General features: G+C 39.1%; 3 protein-coding genes across 4 annotated transcripts; 1 reads left to right on the top strand and 2 right to left on the bottom strand.

Moving 5' to 3' along the window:
* Positions 1–3: 3 nt before the first annotated feature.
* Positions 4–2,405, bottom strand: LOC131790776 (general transcription factor IIE subunit 1-like). The gene has a single exon (XM_059108052.2). The coding sequence runs from the start codon at positions 2,370–2,372 to the stop codon at positions 1,062–1,064; it is 1,311 nt and encodes a 436-aa protein (XP_058964035.1). The 5' UTR covers positions 2,373–2,405; the 3' UTR covers positions 4–1,061.
* Positions 2,406–3,091: 686 nt separating this feature from the next.
* Positions 3,092–9,550, top strand: LOC131790775 (uncharacterized). Of its 2 annotated transcripts, XR_010716624.1 has the most exons (11): positions 3,092–3,232; positions 4,414–4,762; positions 5,075–5,155; positions 5,272–5,331; positions 5,833–5,877; positions 6,193–6,231; positions 6,374–6,442; positions 6,654–6,712; positions 7,198–7,297; positions 7,623–8,392; positions 8,552–8,678. XR_010716624.1 is itself a non-coding variant. In XM_059108050.2 (10 exons), the coding sequence occupies exons 2-10, from the start codon at positions 4,475–4,477 to the stop codon at positions 9,236–9,238; spliced, it is 1,428 nt and encodes a 475-aa protein (XP_058964033.1). In that variant the 5' UTR covers positions 3,092–3,232; positions 4,414–4,474; the 3' UTR covers positions 9,239–9,550. The 2 variants fall into 2 exon arrangements, 1 of the variants encoding a protein (XP_058964033.1); XM_059108050.2 differs by lacking the exon at positions 7,623–8,392 and having other exon boundaries at positions 8,552–9,550.
* Positions 9,551–9,976: 426 nt separating this feature from the next.
* On the bottom strand, positions 9,977–13,317 carry LOC131790782 (uridylate-specific endoribonuclease B). The gene is made up of 5 exons (XM_059108059.2): positions 13,268–13,317; positions 12,515–12,708; positions 11,692–11,926; positions 11,016–11,163; positions 9,977–10,548 (listed from the first exon to the last, which is right to left on the bottom strand). Exons 1-5 carry the CDS (start codon positions 13,279–13,281, stop codon positions 10,297–10,299), a joined length of 843 nt encoding a protein of 280 aa, XP_058964042.1. The 5' UTR covers positions 13,282–13,317; the 3' UTR covers positions 9,977–10,296.
* Positions 13,318–13,325: the final 8 nt, after the last annotated feature.

Below are 13,325 nucleotides of genomic sequence, written 5' to 3'. Positions count from 1 at the left end.
CTTACAAGTAAAAAAGTAATTAAGTCAATCTTCAGTTAATGAGGGTAAACACATAGTTACAGACTTGGAAACTTATGGCCTTTAAAATAATGTAAGGCTATGATTATGATATAATACAGATTAATAGTACAAAATATGATCGGTTCCTATATAGGACAAATGTCTTCTTTAATTTGATGAAATAATATTTAAAAACTACATGTATGCTGGAGTTTGATCTCACAAACATGATGTTTTCTTTAAAAAAAAACCAAAATACTGGGTTAACAAACATCTTTCAGGCTTTCACATGCTCTTAGTAGTTCTTTCTGATAAAAGTTGGCCATGAAAAAGATCCAGACCAGTTTTCCATCCCCGTCATGTTTTTCCATCCTGTGACAAAAGAGCACAGTTAACTCTCGCTCAGCAGACACCTCACTAATATGGATACCCCACTATTGTGGACAAGAGCTCCCTGGCAAAATGCATAAAGAAATGGTAAAAACAAATTCCCATTATTGCAGAATCTGCAGAAAGCTTCATGCCTCTCCAGCATGACATTTCACTTGTTTTTCTCCTGCCATGGTGGACACTTAAGTACTTCATCTGACATTACAACAAAGGAAAATAAGAAACCATTCTTCAATTAGGTGTGAACATGAGTATTTCCTGCTTGTGGCCAAATCTTTTCGCAGCCTTATATTTGTTTAGTTACACATTATTTCATGTGTTTAGAGTGTCAGCTATTACAAACTCTGGCCATTGTGGACACTAAATCTCCCTCCCCAGGGTGTCCTTGAATAATAAGAGGCTGCTGTACTCATTACAGGAAATTGACTCTTGTTTTAATCAGTGACTTGCAGTTGCAAATACCAGTACTTGTGTTGTATCTTGAGCTTAAAATTACTTTGAAAATTAAACAATGTAACAATTCGACACCGTCTGATAGATTATATATTCTCTAAATCACTTTGTCAAAAGAAATGCTTTACAACTACTAACACTTGTATTTGTCAGTGTACCTTAGTCATGATACTGACTGCCATATACACTGTTTCTGTGTACATATTCATACATGAGTACTAATATAACTGGCTATAAACATGCTGTAGTGTTTTGGTGTATGCCTCATGTTCATCTGGTGTCATTTGTTTTAACATTTCCTCAGTAACATCATGCACTGGCACCATTTTGTCTCCTATTTTAATTTCATGTGCTTCTTCATCCTCCTGATCACTTTCTGAGTGAATCTCCATGGATTCTGTTACTTCACTTTCTTTTGTGGCAGGCCCTGGAGTTGGTGTCTCAAAGTCTGATTCATCACTTCCAGAGTCGCTATCATCATCTCCCCCCTCACCAAGGGCTTCATTGATGTCTAGGCGTGGTTTCTTGTTTACTGACTCATGCACTAATAATTCAGCAAGGATTTCATCATCTTTACCAGAACCAATCCGTTTTTTGTTCTGTAATTCACCAGGATGGGTTTGTCCAGTAGCAACTGTCTCGTTCTTAGCACCTGAAGCTGGTAATACTGTGCTCTGTGTAATCCATATTGGTGCCTCTTTAGTCCGTGGTTTAACATTTCCTAAATCTTCATCACCCTTCTCTCCCATGATGTCTATCTTGATACCTGGTCCACTAACATCACTACCTCCTGCTGCATCATTTGCCCAAGATGGTTTACTCCCACGGTGACCTGATGGGCGAGACACATGGCTCCCACCAGTAAACTGGGCAGCCTGTGGTTCTGGCTCTAGAATGGCTGGCGCCAGATTGATGTGTTCGCATTCCCTCAGCAGTTGAAAAATTGGCTCCATTTGTTCATTAAAGCGAGCCAAATTGGTTCGTGATGTGTTACTTTGTTTAATCATGGCAGAATCTTCTTCCACAAGTCCCTCGCAGAGAGTGCACTTTAATTGACCTGTCTCTAAATCGAACAAGCGATCAACCTCTAGATCAGAATATTTTTTCGAGCACTGTGTGCATAGAAATGACGGACGATTTTTGGCTTGCTTTTCTTCGCTTTCAATCTTCTTCCTCACGTGGTCAAGCTTGTATTTAACAACATTTACAAACACCTTGTAGTTAATGAAGTAGTAGTTGAAACTAATGAGAGCCCCGGTTTCTGGATTCTTTTCCTTGTGAACTCTTTGCTTTATGAGTTTTTCATTCTTTAAACGTACTAAACTTTGGCGAAGCTGCTTCTTGTCAAAGCTAAGCAGTCGGATCAAATCGTCTTCTTGTAAACATGGATATTGCGAGTTTGTTAATACATTGATAATAGCCACGTGTTCACTCTCGTAGAACCCTCGCACGACCTTTTTACAAAGCCGTTTGAGTTCTGGAGGAACCACAGTCAGTAATTCTTGCTCGTCAATAGTTGATCCATTCATATTTTCTAATATTTTCCAATATTTTCCATTGCCCTTTGCTCTTCCGAGGGAACTTGGTAGCCAGGCCTTATAAGAGATTCTTTTTTTTTTATTTAGTTCTCAGACCTCCTTTATAACCTTTAGCAGACCAGGTGGTGTAACCATTCATATAACCATATGGTAATTTGTTAGAAAAAAACATATGTATTGTCTTTTGTTTGTTTGCACTTCTTTTTCACTTGGTAATCCTTCCGGAATCCTACTGTGATCTTGCCAAAATCCTGCCAGGGTCTGATGTCCTCCTATACCCCCACCTGGATACCATCGGGCTCTTTTTGAGATCCATCCGATATCTACACAAGATCTCTGCATACGAAAAATATATTCGTCTGATGAAGGGCTAACACTCGAAACGTCAGCTTTAAAACTCTTTGCGGTGGCCAATTTACGTTTTTAACTCAGTTAATAATACTAAATCACCCTGTTATACTCTCTCACCGACGCAGCACCTCAGTTTCTTTAGAAACTTACCCCTCCCCCCCCCCTCCCCTTTATTCATCTACGAAAGGAAGGTTTATTATGTTCCATTGACGGCTTTCTTGTAATGATTATGTCCGCCCATTTCTATGTACCACCTGTTACTTTCTTTTGCCACCAGTAAGTATCAACTCCGCTGGTTATTCTTTATTTGTCCGTCGTCGCCTACACCAATTACCTCATTGTTAAGCACGAGTTAGGTGATATGATCTCGCCAGACCCTTGAAAGTGATTTTCAATATTTGCTATTTAACTCTTAATTGAATTTATTACTTGAGGTAATTTATCTGAGTCAATTTACCAGTTGTAATACTTTCAAGGCAAGGAAAGAAAGTCGTATCTAGGTGAGTTTCCTCTGATTTATCGTTTATAATCGCTTCATCTAGCAAAGTTGAGAGTTATCATATATTCCTGGTGTTCGCATTTTTGATTTGCCGGTCTTTAGACAATCACGCGGCAGTAGATCTCGTCCTGCTATGAAGCTTCCTGTTTTCAAGTATCTTTCAGTCGTTGCCCTGTTTGAAACTTTTTTTTTTAAGTTTTAGCTTTCATTACTGATATGCGACTTGGATGATTTTGCTTGCACCTGTTTATTTAATTGAAATAGTTTCATTTTTTTTTTATTTTAAACATCATTTGTCCGGGTTACGAATTTGATATTGATTACGTTTAAGCTAAATAGAGACAGTAAAAATTCTGCCATAATTTTCTTCATCACTTCTCAATCAAAGATCTCTTGTTTCTATTTTTCAATGAAAATGCTTTATTTCATACGACATTAGCTTTATGTGTTTAATTAGACACTAAAAGATCAATTTCGGTCACGGAGGTAAATTTTAGTGCTTTGAGACCTTTTAACTCATCAGTGGTCATAACTGTTTTTACTTTTAAAGAAACGATACACTCGTTTTAGTCAGCCGATACGAAAATCTATGAAAAATTTTTGCCACTCCAGCTGCTTATGTTATGTTATCTTTCAATAGTCATGACCCGTTTAGGACCACCAGTTGGTTTCTGATTGACGTTTTCTGTTGCAAAAACTTACATTTTTGGAAGAAAAACAAATCGATCCAATTTGAATTCTTGATTATGTCCTTATGCTATTTAAAAGCTAATTGTATTCTTCATTTCGTCAAGAAAGCCTGAATCTTAGGTCCATTTCAGATGTTATGATTCTCCTAGGGCTTCGTAACTTCTGCCAAACGAACGTAATTCGAGTTCAAATTGGGTCTAAAGAGCTGCAAAATAGAAACATAAAGAAAGATGTTTAAAAACATCTTGCATAAGCTTTAAAAGCAGGAAAATCCCCATCCCCCTACCAAGTTTTATTTAAGCGATCAGCCCCTCCATCAATTAAATTATTATTATTATTATGAGCCAAGCCATAGAGATTTTGTACTTAGTTCATATGAAACAATCGTCCTGCGTACCGTTAGGATCAGCAACATCTTAAGCCTTTGTTTTGGAGATGAGTGAGAAATATGATATAAGCATGTTTAAATATTTGTCTTTGTTTTCCCCACAGCGTAAGACGTTTTGTTGATATTTGAATACTGATGAGGGTCACGTAAGAAATCTACTTCACCATGAGCTGCACGCGGGTTGTTTTTGTTTCCTTCGTTTATCTGGCGGTCCTTCTTGGGCCGGTTGAGTCTGGTGGAAAATTTATGCTGAAAAAGAACAACGATGGAACATATCTGCTTGTACCAGCGCCTGCTAACGCCAGTACAGAATCGACTGTAGATCTTAACAACCTTCCTCCCATTGCTGTGGCGAGTAGTACCCCTATGGAGGCCCCTGGAGTAAATTCTCAGTCGCCTCCTGTACCCGGGCGGCAAAACAGCCCGGCCACACCGGTGCCTGCAGGAGTTAAGGTTGGTCTGTTTCCGTATCATGTCCTGTGTTTTAGGCAGATGGATGCCCAATAAAAATCCATGTTTCCAGCGGTTTATTACCGAAAATACTTGCTTCTAACCTGCTTAGGTAGTTCGTTACTCATGGCAACTTATTCTGGCAGTTTCTTTAACAAATGGACGTGCAGGACAAAAAAGCATATAGAGACAAAGAAGTCATTTTGGACAAAATCTGACCAACTTCTCCCATACAAGATTTATTTCGGCAAGCAACACCAACATACTTCATATGAGATTGTAACACTTTTGTTGATAGTTTCTGTATTTTTTTAGCCACCAGCACAACCAGCTCCCTCGCCACCTTCCCCTGTTGGATGTATCAGTGGCTCTCAGTGTAAAGTGAAGGTCTCACAGGTTGGTAGTGAACATCTTTATTGTTGTCCAAGATCTGTATTTCATTTAGCGGCTTTTAATCAATACCGAATGGACGGCGCTTACTGTTACTCCTCCTGTTTTGAATTTTGTTTTAGAATATGATGACTCTTGCTCTGAAGGGAAGAGACGGGGCGAGTGGAAAACCTGGTTCGAAGGTTTGCATTTTTAAGAGCTATAAAAGGCTGAATTGCTCATAGCTTGTTGATAGTGTGGTCCCAAAAGGGTGCACTTTTTGTCTCTTCTTCTCCCAGACTACTATGAGACCGAATGAAACCTTCAGTTTTCAACCATTCGCTGTTTTGATAATTAATAGATTTAGACAGGCCTTGAATTTCCCTAAGGTTTACCTCCATTTAGTTAAATTTTACTGGCCTTCACTATTCGAAATAATCCGGCCAGGGAATGGAATGGCTCACTTAGAATGAATCCAGGAAAAATCGTTAATACATGAGCTATGTATCGCACGCAGAGATTCACACAGACGGAACATACCGGCCAAGTTTCTCTGCTCGTAAGGATTACACTTCTTTAAGTATGGGTCTCCGCTTGTGCGCCTTCCTCTCACGACGTTCCCTATGAGTTGCCCAACTACACTTGTGCATATTTGAACGTACGCAACAAGTCCAGCTAAACTGATCGCGTGCTTTAAACCATAGGGAGCCCAAGGATCACCCGGACCTCCTGGACCAGCAGGACCTAAGGTGAGTGGAATAGCTTTTACTTCATGTACATGAAACAGGAAACAGTTTTCCCAAAGCACGATAATCGAGGACGCAAACTCATACCATGGGATCGTATCTTTTTTTATTTTGGTGGTCGCACTTTTGGATGAGAGTATAAACAAACGACTTCATAATTTAGTAAAATACACGTTCAAGTCCTCTTAGTCAATGACGATGTTAAAACTGCATATATACAATGAATTTATGACCAGATCAGGATTAGCAAGTATATCACAATACTGAACGTGTTTTTTGTTCATTTTTTATATCATATTCGTTCTAAAATCATTTTAGGGCCCAAATGGTGAACCAGGTGTCTGTGCACCATCTCCGGTAAGTTTCTGTGGTGCCATTTTTGTCTGTTTTAATTTTTGTTCTTTCTGTTTTCCGTGCTGTTTTTACCATTTTAGGCGTTATTTCAAAAATGCATACTTCTGCTTTAACTAACAAGCTTATCCGGTACCTTTCCCATCAGTTTCAGTGTTCTCCTGGCGTGATAGCCACTCTTCAAAAAAAGATCATGGAGCTGGAAAAGATGTGCAAGGTATGTTCTTTGCATACGCTTAGTGAGATCTAACCTTCGTGATTGATGCGTTTGCGTCGTAAAGCCAAATCGATCGTAATCACAACGGAAAATTAGAGTTAAGAACTTTTGGGTTTACACATCAGCGAAGGAATAATCACTGAATAGAGGTGGAGCCAAGATGGGTGCCAAGATCCATATACTGACATGATACTACACTTATTACCAACAGAAGGGCGGCTTAGGCGGACCTGGTCACCCGGACAAACCAAAGTGTGGCTTGGGAAGATGGTAGGTTTATGATGCAAAAGTTCTTCCATTTATTATTAGAAATTAGGGAAATTTTTAGCCCATAAAGGTCTTCTTTACGTACACATTCACAAGCATCAAAAGTATTTCTTAACCATCGGCAAATCTAAAGAAATTTAGCAGTAATATAAAGTGACAACTTCACCTCTCGTGCCGCCAGAAACACTGGTGCATCGACTCATCTTGTAGAACAGGAGACTCGTCCCAAGCTTGCTGAAATTAAGTATCCCTCTTTAGCCTTAGTTTCTAGGGCAATTTTGAACCCCCCTAGGTTGTTTCCTAGATCATTCCTGTCTCTAGATGTCCGAACAGGATCTTCAAGAAACCCAAACATCTTAAGTTAAAAAGTAATTTAGGGACGTCAACCTTTGGAATTAGGTTTGATGGAAGATTAAAAGTCTCTAGGCTAATTCCTCTCTTGAAAGACAACAGATCTATGACTTAGACCAGCTGTGTGGTATTTTCAGTGCTGATAATCCAGCGACCAACTGCCAGGAGATATACACAAAGGACCGTGGGGCTGTAAGCGGGGCTTATTGGATAAAGGGCAAATCAAAACCCTTTCAGGTCAGTAAAAAATTACATTTGAACTGGTCCATCTGGACCATGTGTCAGGATTGTGCGGCCAGTTTTACAACCAACAGGGAGGAACGTTTGACCACGTTCATTTCCATTTCAATCGAACAGCTGAAGTATGATTTTCCTGAATGTCATAGCCGCACAAATATCAGCCAATGACATTTCTGAATTTCGTTCAGCCCTTGAAGTGTGAATTACAAAGAAGAGAATGTCATTCAGGGGATGTGCTTCTCTTGCCTAAACAAAGCGAAACGGTCGGTAAATTATCGATCATCCACTTTTCTGAATACTGTAAGTTGTATCTAAATTTCAGACCCACTGTGAGATTGAACCAATGGCGGTTCGTGGTTGGACTCTCGTTGCTCGGGTTCCGGGAAGTTCTAACGAGTTTTCTCCAGTCAGCAATACCTGGGCAACCGACAGCGTCATCAACGACGAAACTGCACCGGATACCAACACTCAAAAAGTTATGAAAAACGTGGGTTGGGCTGATTTGCGCAGTAATATTCTTCGAGTCTGCTTCGATGGTCCGAATACACATTGTGCAACATTCACGCACGATCGTAACATGTCTCTTGCGGAACTGTTTAATAATCAGTTTGGTGTGACTGTAGGTGAGAGATACACAATGGATAATTTATCGCGCGTGTTTGGAAAGAGTTGCGATCTGAGGCGCATGGCAAAACAGTGGTGTGGCTTGAATACTGCCAGTGTATGCCACCCACAAGACATCAACCCAAATCTGAATCCAACCAATCATATTGCAAGGATTGGCTGCCTAGGTGACCTGTTGAAGACCTGCGGACCGAATGATTATGCGCTTGGTATCGGTGTAACAAGCTGTTATGATGGCTACGGATGCTCTAAAGTTGGGCCGATGACACCAAATTTGCATTACGCATGCGTGCCGAGCTATGGCGCGTTTAATCAAACGTCATTTCTCTATGTCCTCTAGACTGAGGAGTTTTGTATTCCGTTTGTTACAAATGACATCTCATCGTTAGCGGACGTTTCAGGTTTGCCCAGTTATTGCTGACGGGATGGAAATCATCGCTAAAAATATCGTCTTTTGCAAAGCCGAAGGTAAAGATTTTATCTAAAAAAATGACTACAAATTCGCAGGAAAATTACCCAAGTTATACAGGGGGTATACGGCGAAAGCGTCGAAAGTGAGTAGGCCTGCTCACTTACATTTAGGATTTGTGATCGGATGAATAATGAACACTGTTCATTTACTTGCAGACTCATTGTGAAATGATTCGTGTGGAGCCAAAAGGAGACATTCTCAATCCAGATAAACCGGCCACAGCGCTGGGAGGCTGGACCCTGGTAGCTCGGATTAACGGTGGCAAAGACGAATTTTCTCCCGTCAGTGATAACTGGGCAAATACAAAAACGTTCAATGCTGAAAGTTCACCCGACACGACTCAAAAGACATCGATGAAAAACGAAGGCTGGTCAACAGTGACCTGTAACAAGATACTGGTATGCTTATCAGGTCCCACAACAAGCTGCGCACCGTTCACTCACAACAAAAACATGTCTCTGACACATCTGTTCAAAACACAGTTTGGCGTTGTTCCATCGGAGCAGTATACCTTCGCCACTCTTTTAAAAGCTTTTGGTAAAAGTTGCGACTTGTCCGTTCTTAGGCAAGGCTGGTGTGGGTTAAATTTAGCCAATACCTGTAATCCTCAAAAGGACAACCCTAACATCACTCCTGTTAAGACAACCCATATTGCCAGGATAGGTTGCATTGGCGACCAACAGGCTACATGCTTTCCTGATGATTTTGCCTTCGGTGTCGGAGTCAGCTCGTGCAAGGATGGCTATGGTTGCTCAGCGGTCGGAAAATCAAAAAATCTTCATTATCGTTGTAATTACGTTCATGGAACATTGATGGAGACTGCTTATCTTTATGTTCAATAATTGTTCGTCGCGCAAATTTCGCGTGAGTTTCTAATACGTGCGTGACTTGCTGATAGTTGCGTTACAAAGGGATATTGAGGATGGTGTGCTAGTAGTAGAGTTCTGAGCTTTAGCAAATTCGCTTTTTTACCGTAACTCGAGGAAATCTCAATGGACACAACAGTTTTTGTAAAGATAAAGTAGTTACATAGCAAGTAAACGTTCTTATAGAATGTATATATATATATCGCATAATAAGCAGTGTTGAATTCTCGTAGTTTCCAGTTTTATAAAGACTTATACTTTTTCACCTCAATGTCGTATTGTCCGCATGGATACATAAAGTATTTAAAAAATACCCACAGTGAGACTCTTTTTTATCAAGGGAATTTAAGTTATATTTTTGCTCAAGAATGTATCTTTTCATCCAAGCGGAAGACAGGTAACATAGTCTGACACATGGACGCCAAAAGAGATTATGGTTTAATAGAACCTAACCATAGAGGTTTGGCCACGCCTAAAATTGAAGTTGCGGTTGGGTAATTGTTAAAGTCTTCATTCATGTTCACCAGGAACAAGAAGATTTGAGAGAGAAAAACTCACACAAATGAATGAGGAGAAAGCTAAGCAGGTCGGTCGGACTCGCAATATGGAAGTTATGAGTTTGAGTTCAAACCATTGTGCAGAGTAGTACAAAGTACAAATCCTGGCTGTTAATCTGCATTAACCAACATTTGAAAGAAAAAAGCAGGTAGAACATGTACTAAAGTTTCTGTTTAATCCCACAAGTCCTAGATAGGAAATACACAAGATACAGAAACATGGTCTACATTAACACTCCTAGTTATTACATGAACAAGTTCAATCTTTTTTACTTTTTAGGAAAATACGCCATTGAATTGCTTCAATGAAATTCTTGGAATATATTATAATTGCTACAAAACTAGACCCTCAAAGTTTCCCCACATTTATTATTTGTAAGTAAATTCTCTGATATTGAATAGTGCCACATGTTTTTGATATGCTTATTTCAAATTGATCAAATTCATAATGACCAGGTAATACAAGTGTCAGTATTGTCAACATTGTGGATAACAGCTTCCCATGTATGGTCCCATGTGATGTGCTTTAACAGTAACATCATAATCATCAATCTCCACTTGTACATCTTCTCCTTCTCCTGCCAGGTAACAAACAGTGTACAATGCCATCTCAAATTCAGGACTGGTGCCAATAAAACTACTGCCGATTGGCTTCACATCACCTTTCCAACTAAACTGAATTGTGATAAGCTGGTTTTTACTCTCCTCTTCAGCGCTAACATGCCGCTTCTGTTTTTAAATAGAAACAATGCATGATTGTGTCAGTCCTGACTGTAAAAACTGTCTCTTAAGTCTATGCTCTTCCTCTCATGGGTGAAACTCACTGAGATTCTATAGAGATAGGCGACACTAGAGGTAGTGCTAAGTGAAAAGACTAACTGCAACTCTCCCCTGAATGAGATGTTTAACCCTCAGCATTTTGTCAAGTTTCCCTGACAGGCACTCATTTTTACACAAAGGTGGACGAAGAAGGAATGAAGTGCCTTGCCCATGGACCCAACATTATGACCTGCTTAGGCTTTAACACAGCCCTCTTGACATGAAGTTTGAATAGAAAATGGAAAAGAATGAAAGAAAGAAAAAGAAAAGAAAAGAAAAGAAGCATATGGCCAAAGGGTGGAGTCCTAGGATACATGTGAAGCATTTAACTCAAAGAATGTATTATATCTGAAGATGGACCTTATTGCCAAGCTTACCCTTCGACTAGGGAAAAAGCCTTTGTAGTCAACAAAGCCTCGTTTCTCTTGTAAGTAGAACTGTATCCAGTTGTGGAATCCAATCACTTCAGCCTTGTTTCTTGTCTCACCCACAAAGACATGTTCAAATCCAGAAGAGTCCAATTTCCTAGAAGGAATTTTCAATGTTACATGTACACAAATGACCTGATCAAGAAACTCTGATCTTCACACCTTTTCCACTGACCATTGTCACTCAATTCATCATTTTCTTTGAGATGTCATTATGGGAATCCATATCATAAACATCTCATTAATTTATGTTATTTTTTTCAAGAGGTGTTTCCTACTTTTTCGGTAAATAAATGCCTGAAAAGCATTACATCAGCTTAAAATGCTGATCAAACCAACTATTTGGCAGGATACATGCACAGTGACAACACTCTGTCATCTTATAACCCTCCAAGGTATAGCCAAGGAGGTTTCCTAAGAGCGTGAGACACCTTCTTTGTTGTGGAAAATTAATAATTCATAACAGTAAAGCATCCTGACATGCCTCCATATTTTGGTGGGATGTTTGTGCCAGACACCTTTTTAGGAACATCCTTCCTAAATTATGTCCTAGATTATTAATATTACTAGTATGTTGAGTATCTTCAACACAAGTGAACTCTACAATACATCTTTTCTAGCACACCTTACTCCCTTTGTTCTTTGGAACATCTGAAACCAAATCTTGTAAAGTTCTCTCTTAAACTGTCCTCTGTCTTTAGGCATAAGACCTTTGTCAGCCAGGTATTCATGGGCAATTTTCATTGGCTCAGTTTCCATAATAGCATCAATGAAACACTGGTTTTCTTTAATTTCGTGTGGAGTGACAACTTCTCCCTGTCCACCTTCACTTTCATAGTTGTCCAGTAAAGCTATGAATCCTAAGCAAAAACAGACTTAAGTTTGACTTTTTGGCTATAAAAAATTAGCATGACTGATGATCCATTACTGCTGAAACTTCTTGCAGTCTCTCTAACAAAAAGCAACTTAAAGCATTGCTACTCTTGTTGTATGGAATACCAGTTCATCTCTGATTAAACCCGTTTAATAGCTTTTCCAGACAGTTTTCCACTTACTCAATCATATCCTGAGAAATAAAATGTTTTGCCCAATATCTAGAAGCAAAAACAAAAAAAACAACAACAAAATAATCCAGGTCTATTAGAAAAATTGGACCTGTCATCAAGTAACACCAATTTTCTCACTGGTTTGACCTGCTGTTACTTAAGTTAAATAGACCATGTAAAATTTTGAACTTGTTCAGCTTCAAAAATTTGTGACATTGAGGAAAAAAAAGCATGCATATTGATCTGAAATTTTTAAAACACAAACTCAAATAACCCATGTCACAAAGGAACACAACAAGAAAGACAAAAGCAGCCAGAATTTGCAGATATGCTAAATTCTGATCAATAAAATAACTGTATTATTTCTCAAGATCAAGGTTTCACTTTATCACAAATTCTTACTTCTAAATGTGACACGCTGAAAAACTTCTTCTTTAACAAAAGTAAAGAGAGGATCCCTGGCACGATCTTCACGTGAATGGTAGCGGGTTTTGCCTTGAGGATCGATTTCGTAATCAACTCCTGGTTCAAGACGATTTTCATCAGCATCCCACAATCTCTGGCATAATGAAGATAGTTCGGGATGAGGGTTAAAGCTATGATTGAAGGAAATTATTAAAAAGGTAAAAGAAGATTAAAAAAATATTGAATAAAATTGTAACAGCTATTTTAAAAAAATCATTTTTTCATTCATCTTCCATCACCTTACCCATGTAGTTTCTAACGGGTCAAAGCGGTAAGCACCTAATTAAAACGGATCACGTACAAGATCTATACACTGATTAAAACACCCAGAGGAAACACGCAAGGCATCAAAAAAAGTTAAGACCGATCTCTTTCCAAAGTACACCATCTTTCCCTCTGTAGCAATGAGCAATAATTTTTTTTATCAAAATTGTTCGGAAAAGAACTCATGGAATAACCTAGAAAAATTCCTGCAAGGTAATTTCGTGACTAGGGTTCCACCCTTCGGTCGAAAGCCACGTACTCATCAACAGTTTGAAATTATGGAGATTTGGCTTTACAAATTTCTCTCATGGTACCTATAACATTAGGCTACTTCACTGCAGAATGTATAAGGTTTCGTGTACAAAAGAATTGCGCGCAGTAAGAAAAATAGGCATCAAATGTACAGAAGAGTGAAGTAATACTCACCGTCTGGAAGCCATGTTTGAAAGTTTGAAAGCGAGGGAGACTGGGACGTGCCTCGTAT

This window comes from Pocillopora verrucosa, chromosome 2, assembly GCF_036669915.1.
Source record: "Pocillopora verrucosa isolate sample1 chromosome 2, ASM3666991v2, whole genome shotgun sequence".
Taxonomy (NCBI): Eukaryota; Metazoa; Cnidaria; class Anthozoa; order Scleractinia; family Pocilloporidae; genus Pocillopora; species Pocillopora verrucosa.
The sequence above is the reverse complement of the archived record's forward strand: the minus strand, read 5'-3'. Positions and strand labels throughout refer to the sequence as shown.